We start from the raw sequence: 19,868 nt of genomic DNA, 5'->3' as shown, positions 1-19,868 counted from the left end.
GGCGCGGCCGAGCCCGGTGACCTTGGGCGCGTCCTTCCTCCCGCGGGCCTCAGTTTCCCTTCTGCGACGAGGTCTGAGCGCGTCGCCCGGGCCTCCGGCCGCGCGCCCTTGGGCCGTCCCCGCCTCCGCGGCCTCAGTTTCCCCGGCGCGGGGCCCGGGCGCGGCGCGCGGGGAGGGGGCTCCGGCAGAGGGGCCCGCCCCGCCCCGCCCCCGCGGCCCCGCCCCCCGCGGCTCCGCCCCGGCCCCGGCCCCGCCTCCCCCCTCCCTCGGGCTCGGGCCGGCGGCGGCGGCGGCGGCTCCGCTCCGCACTGCCCGGCGCCGCCTCGCCATGGACGCGCGCGGGGGCGGCGGGCGGCCCGGGGACAGTCCGGGCGCGACCCCCGCGCCGGGGCCGCCGCCGCCGCCGCCGCCCGCGCCCCCCCAGCCGCAGCCGCCGCCGCCGCCGCCGCCCGCGCCCCCCCCGGGCCCCGGGCCCGCGCCCCCCCCGCCGCCGGCGCCCCGGGCCGAGGCGGCTCCGCCGGAGGCGACGGACGAGGGCGGCCCGCGGGCCCGGCTCCGCAGCCGCGACAGCTCGAGCGGGCGTCCGGCCACCCCGGGCGCGGCGAGCACCGCCAAGGGCAGCCCGAACGGCGAGTGCGGGCGCGGCGAGCCGCAGTGCAGCCCCGCGGGGCCGGAGGGCCCGGCGCGCGGCGCCAAGGTGTCGTTCTCCTGCCGCGGGGCCGCGGGGCCGGGGCCGGGGCCGGGGCCGGGGCCGGGGCCGGGGCCGGGCCCGGCGGACGAGGCGGGCAGCGAGGAGGCGGGCCCGGCGGGGGAGCCGCGCGGCAGCCAGGCCAGCTTCATGCAGCGCCAGTTCGGCGCGCTCCTGCAGCCCGGCGTCAACAAGTTCTCGCTGCGGATGTTCGGCAGCCAGAAGGCCGTGGAGCGCGAGCAGGAGCGCGTCAAGTCGGCGGGGGCCTGGATCATCCACCCGTACAGCGACTTCAGGTACCGCGCGGCCGCGGCGCCGGGGCTCGGGGCGGACGCGCGGCGGGAGGGCGGGGCCCGCGCCCCGGGGGTGACCTCGGGCCCCTCGCCGACCCGGCGCGCCCGGACCCGCCCCGCGAGGCCCCGCCCTCGGAGGGGCGCGGGAAGCGCGCAGGCCCCGCCGAGCCCCCCGCGCCCTCCCCCGCGCCCCCTGCCCCGCCGAGCCCCCCGCGCCCTCCCCCGCGCCCCCTGCCCCGCCGAGCCCCCCGCGCCCTCCCCCGCGCCCCCTGCCCCGCCGAGCCCCCCTCGCCCCCTCCCCCGCGCCCCGCCCCGCGCCGCCCGCGGGCCGGGGTCTGAGCGCGGCCGGGCCGAGAGGACGAATAGAGGGGAACGTGGGCGCCGGGAGGCGGCGGGGCGGAAGGAGGGCGGAAGGAAGGGCGCTCGGGAAGGACGCGTCCCGGAGAGGCCGGCGGCGCGGGGTGAAGGGCGCGGGGCCCTCGTCCAGCGGCTCCGCCCGCGCCGCGCGCCCCCGGGAGGCGCCCGCAGGGTCGGGCGCGCGGGGGTCCCCGAGCTGCCCTCCGGGGCCGCAGCGGCCGGAGCCGCGGGGCGGCGTGTCCGCGTGTCAGTGGGTGTGTAGACGTCGGTGTGGATCAAGGCGGCGGATGCGTGGAAAGGCCCAGAGCCGGCCCGGCCCAGGGTCAGGCGGAGGATGTCTGTGGTTCGTGCTCCCTGGCGAGTGCCCCGTGGCCTGCGGGTGCGAAGCGTGCGTGTCACTGCGGGCCGTGTGTGTGATCACGAGCATGTGACTGCAGGGGGCGTGGGCCCGGGGCCATGGGCAGAGTGACCCGGGGGCCCTAGGGGTGTGTCCGCGTGGTAGGTGTGCGGGGAGAGGGGCTGCGTGCGGGCGGCCGGGGCGAGCTGAGCTGTGCGCACAGTGTGTGCAGGGGCTGTGCACAGTGTGTGCAGGGGGTGTGCACAGTGTGTGCTGGGGGTGTGCAGGGGGTGTGCACAGTGTGTGCAGGGGGTGTGCAGGGGGTGTGCACAGTGTGTGCAGGGGGTGTGCAGGGGGTGTGCACAGTGTGTGCTGGGGGTGTGCAGGAGGTGTGCAGGGGGCATGCACAGTGTGTGCAGGGGGTGTGCAGGGGGTGTGCACAGTGTGTGCTGGGGGTGTGCACAGTGTGTGCAGGGGGTGTGCAGGGGGTGTGCACAGTGTGCTGGGGGTGTGCAGGGGGTGTGCACAGTGTGTGCTGGGGGTGTGCAGGAGGTGTGCAGGGGGCGTGCACAGTGTGTGCAGGGGGTGTGCACAGTGTGTGCTGGGGGTGTGCACAGTGTGTGCAGGGGGTGTGCAGGGGGTGTGCACAGTGTGTGCTGGGGGTGTGCAGGGGGTGTGCACAGTGTGTGCTGGGGGTGTGCAGGGGGTGTGCACAGTGTGTGCTGGGGGTGTGCAGGGGGTGTGCAGGGGGTGTGCACAGTGTGCGCCGCCTGGGAAGTTTGGAGCCCCGAGGGACGCGGCCGTTCCGGCGCGGAGGGTCCTGCCCGGCGCGCGCGGCTTCAGCACCACGGACAGCGGCCCGCCGAGCCCCGCCGAGCCCCGCCGAGCCCCGCCGAGCCGGAGTCCGCAGGGGGGACGGGGCGCCCCTGTCCTGGCCCCGCTTCATAGCTCAGGAAACAGGCGCCAAGGGGCGCACAGGCCCGGGACAGAGGTGGACGCCGGCTCCTCGCCCTGCAGACCTGCCCTGGGAGGCGGAGGAAGCCTGCCCCGCAGCCTGAGTTCCCCGGGGAGGAAGGGGGTCCACACGGCGGGGCTGCGGGCGGGAGAGCTCGGTGTCTGCACTCGTGATCCCGTGATCTGGCCGGCGGGCCGCGGAGCGACATCGGGCACACAGCGGGCAGGGGGAGGGGGCCGCAGAAAGTAGCCATTGCCCCGGGGCTTCTCCAGCACGTCTGCCTGCAGCAGCTGCCCCTCCCCCGCGGGCAGTGTGCCCGATGTCGCTGCGTCCTGGGTGGCCCCTGCGTCCTGGGGCCACAGGAGGGGCAGTTTGCAGCCTGGTGACCGGCGGCGGTGAGGGCGGGCAGGAGGACCAGGGCTTGCTGGTCCTCGTGCCCTTCTGAGCGTGGTCACCTGTGAGGCTCCGGGCAGTCCACGTGGTGCGGGCTGAGCAGATAAACCATAAGACGTGGTGAGCGTGTCCTGTGGACAGGACGAGGGGACATGCCGTCAGACCAAATGCTTATGATACCCCCACACTGGAATGCGGCGGGGCCTCCGGACCCCGTGTTCTGGGATCGTCGGCCCCTCCTATCCCGAACCGCAAGCCTCCTGAGGTCCTCCTGGGTCAGGTGCTGTGGGGACACCTTACTCATACAGATTCAGGTCCCGTGTGGGCCGCGAGGTGGATGCGGCCACCGGTCACAGGAAGGGAGCACGGACGTACAGCCACTTGCCCAAAGTCACACAACTCATCGGGGCAAACAGGGGGTTGATGCCTGGGCTGACGGCCCCCCGGTCCCAGCTCTGGCCCCAGCTCTGGCCCCAGCTCTGGCCCATCCAGGCCAGGAGGACCCGGGAGGAGAAAGGTCTTCTGGGGGTTGTGGAGATCGGGGGCACCCAGGCCTGGGCTGCGGGCATGAGCGTTTGAAAGAAGTTGGTGGAGCGCCGGGCAGGGGCCCCTCTGGGCCCCGTTTCCACACTTGCCTCTTTCACATCTGACCCGGTTGCACGGATGCCATCCTCTCTGGCGCCTGTACCCTCACACTGTGCAGGATTTGAAAGCAAAAGAGATTTTGGAGGGCGGCCTCAGGCTCCCTGCCCAAGGCCACGGGGTCGCCACTTCCTCGAGCTCTGACTTTGCTGCTTGTCTGGGAAGCTGTCCCCATGCCGCCCAGCCTGGCACACACCTGGCATCGAGAGCGGGGCAGTTAGTGTCTGGTGACCTGGAGCCACCCTGGCTGTGCCTCGTGTGCCCCGGGCCGCAGCTGCCCTGACTCGACTCGCGGGAGTGGGTGGAGGGAAGTGTCGGGGCGCAGAGCACACCCCGGGGAAAGGCCCGAAGTGCAGGGTGTTGGGGGCAGTCGCCAGCCCCCCTGCCCTGTGCTGCCGGTGGCTGGGCCTCCTTGCCTTGGTTTCCCCTAATTGTGAGGGGCGGGGCTGTGAGGACTACCCCAGCCATGCCGCCTGGTTCTCTGGGGATGCGGGGAGTTAATTCCTGTTCCCTTCCCCTGGACCAGCACCAACCTAGGGGGAAATGGTGGGCAAGCGTGGGGCCTGCGGGACCTGCTGGGACCTGCTGGGACCACCCGTCCTACTCTCTGCCACTTGACGCCGCCTCCCAGACGGTGACACACGCAGCCCTGGGGCTGTGGGGCCGGAGGGCCTGGCGGCACAGTCCTCACCACCCCGGGAGAGCTTGGGCGACACTGCCAGGCCTCCCCAAGTCTATAAGTGCCTCTCAGGTCTGATCTGAGTCTCCCCTGCCGCTGTGACTTGGGTCCCGTAGTCCCTGATCCTGGGCCGCCCGGAGGCCAGTGTGACGGGAAGGAGAAGAGCCAGTCCCTCTCCTGCCCCTCAGAGTCATCTAGACAAGGCCAGGACCAGTGGACGCTGACCCGGGTCTGTGTCACGCCCTCTGGGGTCCCCAAGGGGCCTGGGGGGGCGGCGTGCAGAACCTGATGGCCCCGAGGTCTCCGGGCCCAGATGGCCTGGCGTAGCTGTGGGAGATCAGTGTGCCGCGCTCTCGGCAAATCCCTGCATTAATTCGTGGGAATAAATCCTGTATTATCTGGGGGGGGGGCCACGGGGGCGGGGGGGTCAGGGCCGAGGCTCTCCCGCTGCAGACCCAGCTCACGGGCACCAGGGCTCCGTAGGGACAGGGAGGCCTGTCCTCCTGTCAGGGAGGGGGGGAAGGAGGCTCCGTGGGGCATGCGGAGGGCAGGGGCCGGGCGAGGGGCCGGGGAGGCCGAGGCCTCCTCCTCTCTCCGGGGCCCTCCTGCCAGAGCTTGGGAGTTGGGGTCCCCGCCTTAAGCACGTCGCATGTCCAAGGCCCTGGCCTCACCGTGACGGGGACCGGGCAGGGCCAGGGCGATGCTCGGGTCGGTGCCCACTGGCCCCGTGCCTGCCCCAAACCCACGCAGCGCAGGCCACTCCGTCTCCCTCCCACCCCCTCCCACCCCCTCCTGACCTTCCCTTGGTCTGCGCAGGCTTCCCGAGGTGTGCATGTGTCCGTCGTCCCCTCCCCGGGCACCTCTCCGGGCACCTCCCTGGGCTGCAGAGCCTGCCTCCCACCCTCACCCAAGTCCTCGCATCCGCGCTCCAGCCCCAGGCCACCCGGCCGGCCGTGACAGGGGACATCCCACTGCAGCCTCAGGACCTTGGCCCACGCTGCTCCTCGGCCTGGGCACGCTGTCCCCGGGCTCTCCCCAACGGCTGCTTCTCCCCCTTGCCCGCCCGCCACGCACTCCGAGACGCCCTCCCGCTCTGGCCAGAGGGACCCTCTGGGGCGCCCCGGACCGCGTGTGGAATGCGGGTCCCGCGGGCGGGAGCGGGGGGCCGAGCTGGTCTGCGTGGGCAGCGGGCGTCCTCCCCTCGGGCCCGCGGGGCTCACCGGGATGGCGCGGCTTCCCGTCCTAATCCCTGACACCGCCCGGGGGCTGTATCCGCACGGGCCGCTCAGGCCCTGATCCCCGTCCCCTGCTCACTCCTGATCCCCGACCTCGGCCCTAATCCCTTCAGATTTCCCCGATCGCTAATTCCCGCCTGTTTCCCGCGGGGTTCTCAGTGCCCGGATCCTGGGGCGCCTCCCCGCCTGCATCTGCCCCGTCCCCCCGGGTCCCACATCTGGCCTGGTCCTGTTGCTCAGCACTCAGCCTGCCTCAGTTTCTCCGTCTGAGCCCCGGGCCAAGGGGTGGTGGGGCTGGGCCCCCACGGAAGGCTGGTGCCCGTGTGGCGAGTGTGGGTGATGGGGGCCGGGACCCTGAGCCCTGACCTCCCCAGTGGACAGGCCGCTGCCCTCCCGGGGGCAGGGTGCAGTACACAGCACTGGGGACCTGGGGTTCCTTGGGGTGGGGGCCCCACTGGGGCGATTTAAACTACGGGATTTAATTATAGTCCTTGAAGGCACAGCCCCGGGCCCTGCTGGCTGCCCCTGCACACCCTGCGCCCATCCTGGGGGTGCCGATGTGGGAGGGAGGACGGCGGGGAGTCCCAGGCCACACAGCCCCAGAGCGGGGTCGGGGTCGGGGTCAGGCCGAGCAGACCTGTGCTCCCTGTCCCCCAGCTGAGTCCTTTGTGCCAGACCTTTGGTTCCCCTCGGTAGGTGCGGTGTCTGTCGGGGGGACCAGAGGGCGTGAGAGGGCAAGGGTCACGGCTCTGGGCACATATGGGGCATCCTGTTTAGAGCAGTGGGTCACCCTAGTGATGGCCCGGAGCTGCCCCAGGGCCCTCTGCCCCCCCAGACCCGCTCCGCCTCTTCATACACCCAGAGGACCCCCCGCCCCAGGAAGACAAGTGGTACCGAGGGCCAGGGCCGGGGGCCACTCCCAGGGGCCAGGGCTGTGGACGCGGCCCCAGGTCGAATGAGGGTTGACCCTAACCCTGACCCTGAGCCTAGACAGGTGCAGTGTAGACAGAGGACAAGTCCTGGGAGCGCAGGCTGGGGACTCCCTGGCTGGGCCACATCTGTGTCGGACGCCTGCCCGACCCCCCACCCAGGAGGCCCCCACACGCCAGCCCTGCAGATTGTTTCTAGGCTCCTCCTGGGGGTTTCAAGCCCCCCTCCATGGTTTCTAGGCCCGCTGGGAGTTTCTAGCCCCCCCATGGTTTCTAGGCCCCCTGGGGGTTTCTAGCCCCCCCCAAGGTTTCTAGGTCCCCTGGGGGTTTCTAGCCCCCCCCTCCATGGTTTCTAGGCCCCCTAGGGGTTTCTAGCCCCCCCCCATGGTTTCTAGGCCCCTTGGGGGTTTCTAGCCCCCCTATGGTTTCTAGGCCCCGGGTGGGGGGTTTCTAGCCCCCCCACATGGTTTCTAGGCCCCCTGGGGGTTTCTAGCCCCCCCTATGGTTTCTAGGCCCCGGGTGGGGGGTTTCTAGCCCCCCCACATGGTTTCTAGGCCCCCTGGGGGTTTCTAGCCCCCCCACATGGTTTCTAGGCCCCCTGGCGGTTTCTAGCGCCCACCCCCACCCCGTTTGTAGGCCTCTGGCCTCCTCAGTGACTCTTTCCTGCTTTGTCCCAGGGCAGGCCCCGTTCAGGGAGGGTGAGTGGGATCAGAAGCCTCACACCGTGGAAGCGCTGGGGGCTGGGAGGGGGGAGCAGGGCAGCAGGCAGGTGGGGACCCTCCATCCCGGATCCCAGAGCTCAGCTGCATTCAGCCAAAGGAAGGCCTTAAATTTTGAGCAGTTACTGGATTTTGCCCTTAATACGACCCCCAGGGCGTCAGTCCCTTTCGCCCCGTCCAAGTGTCCGTCCCGCCCCGGGTACTCCCGTGGGCCCCCTCCCGCCCCCCCTCCCCCCGCTGCGGTCCTCTTGCACTGGCGAGGCTCTGCCCGCCAGCCGAGGGGCTCCCACCCCCAGCTCCTCCCTGGGCCCGGGCCGTGGACTTGCCCACGGCCGCACCTGCCAGCAGGCGGGAGAACTGGGTGTCAGCCCGGTCTGGCTGTTGCCGCCCAAGTGTGAGCCGTTGGGTGCCTTCCAGCCTCTGGCTCTCGAAGACTGAGCTGCTGTGAACATCTTGGTACAAATTGGTTTTCAATTTTTTTCTCTTTCTCTTGGACAGCTTCCTTGGGATCGCTTCCCCGAAGTGGAAGCCCGGGTCGCCCCGCGGGCGGTGTTAGCGCCCCTCCTTGCAGCGCTGGCCAGAGGGCGCCTACTTCCGTGACTCCCAGAACCGGGGCTCACCGGGGCCAGGCCAGGCTGCATCTTATGGCTTCTTATTTCTTTGGGCTCATGTTGGCGAACCCCAGCCCCGGGCCCGGGCCCGCGCTTCCATCCGTGCGGGAGGAGGAGCCAGGGAGCCGGGCCCGTCCTGCCCAAGCAGGATCGAGCCTCCCCTAAGTGCTCGTGGGCCCCGGGCCGCGACGGGGAGAGCCCCGCACGCACCCGCCTGGCGGGGGAACACCTGGACAGCTAGCGGGCTCACCCGGGGTCGCTCCCTGCGGCGTCACGGGAGAACTAAAATACACGATCAGAATTCGAGACCCTCCTTTACCTGAACCTAGACGGGCTGTGTGGGCTCCGGCCCCAGATCTAGGGCATGTGCTCCCCTGAGACCCCCACCCCACAGTCTCAGAGTGTGGTGTCGACGCATATGTAACAGAATTTGGCATTTAATCGTTTACAAATGTACATTAATATGGCATTAGGTACAGTGACAATGTTGTGCGATCATCACCACCACCCACGTCAGGACTTTCTCATCCTCCCAAACAAAACTCCCTGCCCCCCCCATGTCCTCCCCCCCGGACCCCCCCAGCCCGCTCCCCGTGCGTGGGCGAGCCCCGCGGGGCCTCCTGTGTCCAGCCCCCTCCCTGAGCGTCGTGGGCCGGGGTCCGTCCCCGGGGCGGGTGAGGGGGCCCGGAAGCTTCCACCGTTGTCTGTGGTGAACGATGGTCCTGGGAATGTCCTGTGAGGTCATCTGTTTGAGCTCTTGGGGTTCACACCTAGCGGTGGAATTGCTGCGTCAGACGGAAATTCTGTTTACTTTTTTAAAAAAGATTTTATGTATTTATCTGAGACAGTGAGAGCGAGCGCGTGGGAGGCAGGGAGGGGCGGAGGGAGAAGCGGGCTCCCCGCGGTGAGCAGGACTGGACCCCCGGACCCGGAATCAGGACCTGAGCCGAAGGCTTCACCGACGGAGCCCCCCGGGCTACAGTCTTGGGGAGCCAACGGCACGGTGGTCCTGGGGTGCTTGTGATGCACGTCCTGGATGGCCCGACCGTCCTCACGCTGTATTCACAGCTCGGTGCGCAGCCTGGGCCTTTCCCGGGGGCCTCCCCGGGGGCCGCTGAATGCACCTGGGGGCTTGCGTCTGCCCCGGGGGTCCTGGCAGTGGGATCAACCAGTCCCTACATCCTCAGGATCATTTGCCGCCGCCGTCCGGCCTCTCGGCTCCTCCCACCATCCGCCCCCCTGCAGGCCTTGGTCCCTTCCTCGGTCCCTTCCTAGGTCCCTTCCTCACTGCCTCTGCCCCCCCGGGGCACCCGTACCCCGTCTGCAAGAGCCCAGCTGCTCGGGACACTGGGGTGCTGCCCCCAGCCCGCCCTCCCCTCCTCCCTCCTTCTTGCTGGTCTCCCCTCTCCTTTCTCACCCAGACTGGTTTCCTGGATGCTCACCCTGCGTCTCACATTTGGACCTCTGGGGTCATGGGGCACGCTTAGCCAGTCTGGGGCCACCTCTTGGGCTCTGTCGGGCCTCCTGCTTCTTCCAGGAGGGCAGGTTGGAGGGACCCAGGCTGGGGGGGGAGCCCAGCGGGCAGTGGGGTGCTGGCTAGGCATGGGAGGGCTTCCCGGAGGCGGGGTACACAGTACCTGGGAGTCAAGACCAAAGTCCTGGCTCCACTGGAGGAGGCGAGATCCGGGCCGGTCCTCAGTGGGGACGTCAGGCCCCTGCAGGGCACGCAGGGGCGGAGGCCGGGGTGACAGCGGTGCCTCGCCCCCAGGTTCTACTGGGACTTCACCATGCTGCTCTTCATGGTGGGAAATCTCATCATCATCCCCGTGGGCATCACCTTCTTCAAAGACGAGACCACAGCCCCGTGGATCGTGTTCAACGTGGTCTCGGACACGTTCTTCCTCATGGACCTGGTGCTGAACTTCCGCACGGGCATCGTGATTGAGGACAACACGGAGATCATCCTGGACCCCGAGAAGATCAAGAAGAAGTACCTGCGCACGTGGTTCGTGGTGGACTTCGTGTCCTCCATCCCTGTGGACTACATCTTCCTCATCGTGGAAAAGGGCATCGACTCTGAGGTCTACAAGACGGCGCGTGCGCTGCGCATCGTGCGCTTCACCAAGATCCTCAGCCTCCTGCGGCTGCTGCGCCTTTCGCGCCTCATCCGCTACATCCACCAGTGGGAGGAGGTGAGCCCGTGCCGGCGGCGTGGGGGGGCGGGCGGGGACGGGCAGGTGGGGGGGCAGGGGGCGCTGGGTGTGGGCGGGCGGGGGGTGGAAGGTGTCAGGTGCGGGCAGGCGGGGGTGGGGGTGTGGGGGATGGGGCGGAGGGTGTCAGGTGAGGGCGGGGGGTGCTGGGTGCAGGCAGGTTGGAGGGGGGCGCCTGGTGTGGGTGGGCAGGGAGAGGAGGGTGTCAGGTACGGGCAGGGGGCGCCAGATGCAGGCAGGTGGGGGGAGTGGGGAGCTCTGGGTGCAGGCAGGTGGAGGGGCGGAAGGTGTCAGCTGCGGGGGGGCCTCCAGGTGCGAGCAGGTGGGGGGCGGGGGCCGCCGGGGGTGCTGCAAGGGCCCAGGTGGAGCCACAGTGCGGGGAAGTCGTGGGGGTCCCGGGCGGCCCGGTGAGCATGGACCGGCGCAGGCGCCCTCCCTTCCCGGGCGCTGTAAGAGGAGGAGCCCACAGCCCCCTCGGCAGGAGCCCAGCTGCTCAGAGGGGCCAGATCACGCGAGATCACGCCCGCCCCCCTCCCGCCGCCCCAAATCCGGCCTCTTCTGGGCCCGGGGCCACTGACCCCTGCTCCCACGCCCTCCACCCCCCTCCCCCTCGCTGGCGATGTCCCCTCCCCCTTCCCAGCTGCCACCAGGCTTGAAGGGGACGGTCTGGGGGCTCTGGGGACGAGGCCGCGGGCGGGGCCACACGCGGTCGCCTGGGGCAGTGGGGAGGGGAGGCGGGGGGACCCTCAGGGACCCTGACCCGCGTGCCCCGCAGATCTTCCACATGACCTACGACCTGGCGAGCGCGGTCATGCGCATCTGCAACCTCATCAGCATGATGCTGCTGCTGTGCCACTGGGACGGCTGCCTGCAGTTCCTGGTGCCCATGCTGCAGGACTTCCCGCGCAACTGCTGGGTCTCCATCAACGGCATGGTGGTGAGCGGCGGGGCGCGGCCGGGCGCTGGGGGGCTCCCCCGGCTTCCCGCGGGCTTGCGGCCCCTGAGGCCCGACCACCCAGGCGGCTCCCAGACCCCGCGAGCGGCACAATGACCTGTCTGTCACCAGAGATGATGTCATCGGCTCGCAGTTTTCTTCCGACTGATTCTATTCTCGGTGACACACATGTACTTAAAAGGCAGCTTTATTTATCGGGACCCTGAAAGGGGAAGGCAGGGTCACGGGCCGTAAGAACAGAAAGCACGGTGGGGGGCCCAAGCACCTGCTGGTGCCTGGCTGACACCCCGACTGTGTACAGGGCGGCCCGGGTGCCAGACAGCAGCCTAGGGTGATGAGCCTGCCCGGGGGGCTGGGAGCGCCCTCCCCCCACCCCCCAAGGCCTTGACCGACCCCCCGGGGCCCCGAGCACCCCTGCCCCCCATGGCCTTGACCGACCTCCCGGGGCCCCGAGCACCCCTGCCCCCCATGGCCTTGACTGACCCCCCGGGGCCATGAGCCCCCCCCTGCCCCCCATGGCCTTGACCGACCTCCCGGGGCCCCGAGCACCCCTGTCCCCCATGGCCTTGACCGACCCCCCGGGGCCCCGAGCCTCCCTGCCCCCCATGGCCTTGACCGACCACCCAGGGCCCCGAGCACCCCCTGCCCCCCATGGCCTTGACTGACTACCCGGGGCCGTGAGCCCCCCCTGCCCCCCATGGCCTTGACTGACCCCCCGGGGCCACGAGCACCCCCTGCCCCCCATGGCCTTGACTGACCACCCGGGGCCGTGAGCCCCCCCTGCCCCCCATGGCCTTGACTGACCACCCGGGGCCGTGAGCCCCCCCTGCCCCCCATGGCCTTGACTGACCCCCCGGGGCCACAAGCACCCCCTGCCCCCCATGGCCTTGACTGACCACCCGGGGCCACGAGCACCCCCTGCCCCCCATGGCCTTGACCGAGCCCCCGGGGCCGCCAGCCCCCCCACCCCCCATGGCCTTGACCGAGCGCCCGGGGCCGCGAGCGCCCTCCCACCGCCCCCCATGGCCTTGCAGAACCACTCCTGGAGTGAGCTGTACTCCTTCGCGCTCTTCAAGGCCATGAGCCACATGCTGTGCATCGGCTACGGGCGGCAGGCCCCGGAGAGCATGACGGACATCTGGCTGACGATGCTGAGCATGATCGTGGGCGCCACCTGCTACGCCATGTTCATTGGCCACGCCACTGCCCTCATCCAGTCCCTGGACTCCTCGCGGCGCCAGTACCAGGAGAAGGTCTGAGGGGGACGGCACCCTCTGGAGGTCTGGGGGCCCCTGCACCGTCCCCCGGCCCCCTGTGCTGTGCTTGGGGGGGGCCGGCAGGGTGGGGGGGGCTGGGCACCTGGAGGGCCGGTGCTGTGATGAGCAGGAGCTGGAAGGGCCCGAGGCGGTGACGGAGGGAGCAGAGTCTGGGGCCTGGGGGGGACACAAGCCGAGCAGTGGGAGCCGGGGGTCCAAACGGGCTGGGGGTGGGAGGGCTGTCTCGGAGGCGGGCTCACCCCAGGATCTCCGGACCAGCTTGGGAGGGGCTGGGGCAGGAGACGTGTGGGGCAGAGTCTGTGAGCCCTGGGGTCGTGCGAGGACACGCACTGCCTCGAGGCCTCTGGGGCCCTGGGCGGGGGCAGGGTCTGCAGGGCCAGGCCTGGGCCCCGGGTGGGCGGGGGCCGAGCTGCCTCCTGGACGCAGCCCACGCCCCGCGCTGCTCCCTAGTGGCGGGTCCTGGCTGCGCACCGTGAGCCCCCCCCCGCCCCCCCCCCCCCCCACAGTGCCAGCCGGGTCAGCCGGGTCAGCTGGGCCTGGAGCCAGAGCCACCGGCTGTCCGGAAGCCACGGGCCTCACACCCAAACATGAGCTGGTGCTGCCACCCGCCCGGCGTCACGGGTTCCGCTGAGCTCAGGGCAGCTGTGTGCGGGCGGAGCCGGGGCGGAAACGGGCTGGGAGACCCCTGGGGGCACCGTCCTGGGGACAGCAGGGCCTGGCACCCCCGCCTGCTGCCCACACCCCCGCCCTGCCCAGGAGGGGCTGAGCCAGTTTCTGGAAAGATCTCTGGGGAGGGGAGCCAGAGCCAGCGGCAGGGCTGGGAGCCTCCGGGACGGGGTCTGGGATCTGGGGCCCGGGGGGTCCGTCCACCTCCGATAAGGGCCCGCAGTCCCGCCGTCCAGCCGTTTCCCGGGAGGCAGGGAAATCCTGCCCTCGTATACGCTGCCCCCAAATGCCGCCCAGAAGCTCCTAACGCGTCTTGTTCACCCGCAACTCAGAGTGAACGGGGCACCCCGAGTCTGTTGTCGTGGTCGCCGCTGACCCGGGCCCCCGCCCCGTTGTGCAGTACAAGCAGGTGGAGCAGTACATGTCCTTCCACAAGCTGCCCGCCGACTTCCGCCAGAAGATCCACGACTACTACGAGCACCGCTACCAGGGCAAGATGTTCGACGAGGACAGCATCCTGGGCGAGCTCAACGGGCCACTGCGGGAGGTGAGGCGGGGCGGGGGAGGGCGGGGGTCGCCCCCGACCCAGCGCCACCCCTCGCGGCCTCAGGGACCCCGGCCGGCCGAGCCCACCCACCCGGCCGCTGACAGCAGCGGGGACGTGGCCTGAGTGTTCTGGGCCTGACACCGGAGACCCTGGCGTGGCCGGCAGGCCCTGCGGCTGCCTCCCCGACCCCGACCCTGCCTTGGGCCCCAGTGCCGCGTCCCCCCCCCAACCCCGCGTGTAAGGGCACCTGTCGCCGGCTCCGAGGCCTCCGCAGCCCGGGACCACACCTGCGAGACCCTGTTTCTGAGTCAGGTCCTGTTCCCGGGCACCTGCGGTCAGGACTTGAACACAGGATTTGGGGGACACGGCTGAGCCCGCAGCCCTCAGCCGGCCGTTCTCGGGCACCTGCAGTGAGACCTGCCCTGCACCCTCGGGGAGGCCGGGGAGCCTGCAGGCCCCCAGGTGGAGGGCACAGCCCCGGGGAGGAAACCGAGGACCAGGGGGAAGGGGAGGGAGGCTGGGGGGGATTCCTTCGGGGGGTGGGGACCATTGCCCCCAGGAGGTGGGCACTCACTGAAAACCTTTAATTGTACTGGATCATTCATTCATTCATTCATTCATAGACACAGACCCCACAGATCAGAAAAGGCACACGGCCCAGTAGTTTGTGGGGCTTTTAGAAATATTTGTGTATTTAAAATCATCTCCACACCCTCCGTGGGGCTCGAACTCACGACCCTGAGATCAAGAGCCACAGGCTCTGCGCACGGAGCCGCCCAGTGTCCCCGACCAGCGGCACAGCCACTACCATCGGCCACAGCCCTGGGTCCCCGGAGGGCATCCCCCGTGACCTGTTCTGTCCCCAAACAGAGGTGCGTGGCCTCTCCCAGCCCCCGTGCTGGACGCTGCCCGCTGGGGGCCCCACAGACTGAGGCCCCGGGCCCTGCCCCCCTTCCCTGAGCTCTGCGGGCACCTCCGCCGTCGGCGGGTGAGGGCCGAGGGTAGGGTCCGGGCCCTCTGCGAGCGAGCACGAGGGACGCGCACCCCAAAGCCCAGGTGAGAGGAGCCTGTGGGGAGGCCTCAGCTGCGTTTCTCTTCTTCTGAGCGACGCTGAGCATCTTCCCACGTGACGATGGGCTGTTTCACTTGTGTTTCTCAGAGAACCGGCCACAACTGTCGCTGCTCTTTTGTCCTTTATGTTTGGGGGACTTCATGTGACACAGACTTCCACCCCGATGGCTGTTTGTCCTTTAACTTTGCTTATTGTGGGTTTTTTTTTTTTTTCCATATGGGATTTTCATGCTCCACGAGCGCTTGCTGTATGCAGCAGGTACTAAATACGTGCTTGCTGTACCGAGTGGGTGTTCCGTGTCCCACACCTACTCTCTGTATACAGCAGGCACTCCGTACACACGTGCTGTAGGAGGCCCCCATACCTGCCTGCTGTATACAGCAGGTGCACAGCGCAGACTTTTCTGGTTTGGTTTCCCACGTGTGGGTCCCCTGGAACGAGCCTGAGAGGCCGTGTGGGGAAGCGATCCGGGTCCGTCTCCCGCTCCCCGGCGGCCGCGGCTGGTTTCGCCGGGTGGCTTGTGGGGCGTCCCCAGCGGCTGCCGTGCGCGGGCGCCTCTGGGCTTGCACCTGGCCCCCCACGCCCACACCCGCGGGGGCCGTGGAGGCCGTGGGGCGGGCTCGCGGTGTGGGGCCGGCCCCCCTCCGCTCTCCTTCCGGACTAGCAGGCTTTCCTGCTGGTCTTGCTGAACGACGTTGCCGGCCTTCAGCAGCTCAAAAGCAAACCCGATGGCATGTCCTCTGCGATCCCACGACACGTGTGAGTGAACGGGGACAGCGGACGGCTTCCGTCTTTGTGGCGGCGAGGTGTTCGGCGTCCAGCCGTGCGGCCGGGGGTGGCTCCGCGTCCTCCCCAGACAGGCGCTGGTGCTTCTCGAGTCCGGGCCGTCCGCCGGCGCAGGTGGGGTCTCTCTGAGCCGCGGCCTCTTCCAGGGGGTCTCGTCTGTGCAGAAAGGCTGCTGGGTTTCTGTCCAGGGCTAAGCTCCCCTTGTTGCAGGCTGCGCTGGGGGCGGGGGGCGAGCGCGACACCCTCACACGGCCGCCGCGCAGGCCGAGCCTGGGACGGTTCCGCGCTCACCCTGAGGAGTCCTTTCCAGGCCCTGGGTTCTGATGCCGCCTTTTTCATCTTCGCGCTGGCTGTCTCGACTTGACTCCTCTTACTGTTTTATTTCATTTATTTATTTCTTAAAAATTTTATTTATTTATTCACGACAGAGAGAGAGAGGCAGAGGGAGAAGCAGGCTCCATGCAGGGAGCCCGATGCGGGGCTCGATCCCAGGTCCCCAGGATCACGCCCCGGGCTGCAGGCGGCACCAAACCGCTGGGCCACTGGGCTGCCCTCCTCTTACTGTCTCAGTTTCCGTGGGTTCTTTTGGGTTTCCCAGATCATCGTGTTAAAAGAACGATCGTAAAAAGCTTTAGCGTCACTTTGTCCTTCCCGGTTCTCGTGCCTCTGATGGCCTTTTCCTGCCTGACTGCACAGGCCGGCGTTGCTCACACACACACACCTTTTCTTGCTCCTGTCTTTGGTGGTAGAAGCTCGGGCTCTGCCCCGTAAGATGCCGGCTCTCAGGCTCAAGTGCCAAACTCCGTTGGTAGATGAAGAAGCTGCGGGATCTGAGGGAGGAGATGGGCCCAAGGGGAGGGCCCGATGGACACAGGACGGTGCCCTGCGTCACCCCTGCTTCCTGCCCCTGCAGGAGATCGTCAACTTCAACTGCCGGAAGCTGGTGGCCTCGATGCCGCTGTTTGCCAACGCCGACCCCAACTTTGTCACAGCCATGCTGACCAAACTCAAATTCGAGGTCTTCCAGCCGGGTGACTACATCATCCGCGAGGGCACCATCGGCAAGAAGATGTATTTCATCCAGCACGGCGTGGTCAGCGTGCTCACCAAAGGCAACAAGGAGATGAAGCTGTCCGACGGCTCCTATTTTGGGGGTGAGCGTCTGTGGGGACGGGGGTGGGTGCAGGGCAGGCGGAGGCCAGGAGGCTGGAGCACTCGCCTAGTCGGTGGGAGGCCCGGGCGGGTGGGGCAGGTGGGTGTAGCGGGCGGCTAGGACCTGGCGGGCTGAGGCCGGCGCCCTTGGCCACACGCAGAGATCTGCCTGCTGACGCGGGGCCGGCGCACGGCCAGCGTGCGCGCGGACACCTACTGCCGCCTCTACTCCCTGAGCGTGGACAACTTCAACGAGGTGCTGGAGGAGTATCCCATGATGCGGCGGGCCTTCGAAACTGTCGCCATCGACCGCCTGGACCGCATTGGTGAGTAGGCCGGTCTCGGGGGGCATCAACCCGAGATGAGGCGGTGCGGCCCAGCTGGGCCTCCGGGCCCCCACGAGTCCCCAGACCAGTCTCTGACCTGCTCTGTCCCTTGGCCACACGTGGCCCTGGTTTCCCGAGGAAGAGGAAGCGTGGGGAGTTCCCAGTTGTGCAGAACTTCAGCTCACGTGGCAGATGTTTGCTGAGCACCTGAGTGCCAGGAGGTGTGGATGGTGGGCCAAGAGGCTGTGTCGCAGGCCCCCCGCAGGCTGATGTCAGAGGAGGGGGTGTGGGGGTGCCGGGAATGCCTTGTGAGGCTGGGTGGAGGCCAGGATGAGTAGCCGTTGCCAGGCAGACAGGGACACGGCATGTGCAAAGGCCTGGAGTCCAGGCAGCTGGAGAAGCAGGGTGGGGGGGGGGGGAGGAGGCAGGGAGCAGGTGCACGGGGCCGAGTAGGCCGGGGAGGACCTGATGGGACTGGCGTGGGACAGGTGAGTAGTACACAGGAGGGAGACAGGGCCTGGCCATGAGCGAGGTGGCCTTGGGTGCAGGGAGAGGCAGGGGGTGACGTGAGAGCCCTCAGGACTTGCTGACGACTAGCTACGGGAGTCAGGCCGACCGTGGCCCTCGCTGCTATTTGGGGGAAAAAAGACAACTGGAAAAGCAGGCCTGGGCGGAGTGCAGAGGTGTTAGAGCAAAGACTTCCCGGTATACAGAAGGCATTCAATTCACGTTTATATACAACAGGCACTCAACCATTTGCTCTTACAGTAGGTGCTCAACATATTTGGGAGGTGCTTAGATATGTTTGCTGTATACAGAAGGCTGTCCACATATGCTTGCTATGTATGTGGCGGGCACTGAGCGCTCTGGCTGTGTACAGGCAAGTGTTCTCCGTGTGTTGCTGTACACTGCAGGTGCTCAATACATGGATTACTGTACACAGGAGCTACAATGCACGCTTGCTTTAGCATGATACCCGCTTCGTGTACGCAGCAGGCACCTCATGTGCTTGCTGTATACTGTAGGAGCGCAATACATGTTTACTGTATACAAAAAACCGTGCTTGTGTCCCAAGCACGCTGGCAGTATACAGTAGGTGTCTCATGCCAGCTTTGCCTACGCAGTAGGTGCTCAATGTGCTTCCTACTCACAAGTCCTCGGTTAATGCTTGTTATATACAGCAGGTACTCGATGCCTGCTTGCTATACGGGGCGGCAGGTTGTGCGTACTTACGGCATACAGTAGGTGCTCAGTTCTGCTTGCTATCCATGGCAGACAGGTGGTATCTGCTGTGGGCAGGAGGGGCTCCGCGCATGGGGAGTGCTGTGTGTGCCGCGGCGCAGACGGAGCGCCCGACAGCTGTTTGCTGTGCGCGCGTGCACTGTCCACGAGCTCGCTGTACACAGCAGGCGCTCTGTGCATGCTTGTCGACAGCAGGTGTGCGTCTGGCGCCAGCAGGTGTGTGGTGCTGCCTTGGCGCAGGGGCACTGTGCGTGCGGCCAGGCCTCGCCGGTGCTGCCGAGGGCGCTGGGCCCGGCGCGCAGCCCTAGGTGCCCGGATGCCGCGCCCGCTGGGTGCGTGCAGCAGGCGCCGCATGCATGCCGCTGCCGGGGGAGCCCTCCCCGCGCCCCCGCCCACCCACCCGCGCTGACGCCCCCGCCCCGCCCCCAGGCAAGAAGAACTCGATTCTGCTGCACAAGGTGCAGCACGACCTGAACTCGGGCGTGTTCAACAACCAGGAGAACGCGATCATCCAGGAGATCGTCAAGTACGACCGCGAGATGGTGCAGCAGGCGGAGCTGGGCCAGCGCGCAGGCCTCTTCCCGCCGCCGCCGCCGCCGCAGGTCACCTCGGCCATCGCCACGCTGCAGCAGGCCGTGGCCATGAGCTTCTGCCCGCAGGTGGCGCGGCCGCTCGTGGGGCCGCTGGCGCTCGGCTCGCCGCGCCTCGTGCGCCGCCCGCCCCCGGGGCCCGCGCCCGCCGCCGCCTCGCCGGGGCCCGCGCCCGCCGCCGCCAGCCCCCCGGGCGCACCCGCCAGCCCCCGGGCGCCGCGGACCTCGCCCTCGCCCTACGGCGGCGCGCCCGGCTCCCCCGCCGCGCCCCGCGCCGGGCCCGCGCTGCCCGCCCGCCGCCTGAGCCGCGCCTCGCGCCCGCTGTCGGCCTCACAGCCCTCGCTGCCCCACGGCGCGCCCGCGCCCGGCCCCGCGGCCTCCGCGCGCCCCGCCAGCAGCTCCACGCCGCGCCTGGGGCCCGCGCCCGCCGCCAGGGCCGCCCCGCGCAGCCCGGACCGCAGGGACTCGGCCTCGCCCGCCGCCCCCCCCAGCCCCCGGCGGCCTCGACCCGCTGGACTCCGCGCGCTCGCGCCTCTCGTCCAACTTGTGACCTTCGCGCGCCGCCCCGCGGGCCCGGGCGGGCCGGGGGCGGGCCGTCACCCACACCAAAGCCATGGCATCGCGCTGCCCGGCCGCCCGCCCCAGAAGCCATAGAGGAGCCCAGGCAGTAGTAGTCGGCGGGCGGGCGGGGCACCCCCACCCCCGCGAGCCCCAGCCCTGCGCCCCCCACCTCGTCCTCGCCCCCCTCCCGGCGGCCTCGCCTGCGTGTGCGAGCGCGGGGGCTGCCTTCACCGCGGTGCCTCAGTTCCCCCAACTGTGAAAGGGGACGGGGCGGCCGCGGCCGGAGGAGGAGGCTGTGGACCCCGCCGCCCGCCCCGTAGGTGGCCCGCCCGCCCCCGGAGGATTCTGTTTTTTAAGTGCAATACTCGGCCGCCGGCTTCCTGCTGCCCCCATCGCTCACGCAATAACCGGCCCGGCCCGTCCGCGCGCGTCCGTGCTGACCTCCCTGGGGCGGGCACACCCAGCCCCTCCGAGCCCGGTGTCCAGGGCCTGACAGGCCCCGTGGCGCCGGGGCGCAGGGCGAGGCCGGGCCACCGTCGAGATGAATGTACTGACGAGCCGAGGCAGCAGCGCCCGCCGCGCCCCACGCCCCTAACCCCACGCCCCATTCCACGCAATAAACGACAGCATTGGCGTCCAGCCTGCC

The 19,868-nt window shown here is 69.2% G+C and overlaps 1 protein-coding gene across 1 annotated transcript; it reads left to right on the top strand.

Moving 5' to 3' along the window:
• The first annotated feature begins 313 nt into the window (after nucleotides 1-313).
• Nucleotides 314-19,271, top strand: HCN2 (hyperpolarization activated cyclic nucleotide gated potassium and sodium channel 2). Its single transcript, XM_072722082.1, is given in 9 exon segments — nucleotides 314-984; nucleotides 9,607-10,030; nucleotides 10,824-10,985; nucleotides 12,038-12,256; nucleotides 13,347-13,493; nucleotides 16,265-16,505; nucleotides 16,665-16,829; nucleotides 18,501-19,150; nucleotides 19,152-19,271. Coding segments are annotated over 9 exon segments (2,724 nt in total). The 5' UTR covers nucleotides 314-328; the 3' UTR covers nucleotides 19,212-19,271.
• Nucleotides 19,272-19,868: the final 597 nt, after the last annotated feature.

The sequence above is a fragment of the Vulpes vulpes genome, chromosome 9 (assembly GCF_048418805.1).
Source record: "Vulpes vulpes isolate BD-2025 chromosome 9, VulVul3, whole genome shotgun sequence".
Taxonomy (NCBI): domain Eukaryota; kingdom Metazoa; phylum Chordata; class Mammalia; order Carnivora; family Canidae; genus Vulpes; species Vulpes vulpes.
This window is presented reverse-complemented; position numbering and strand designations above follow the sequence as displayed.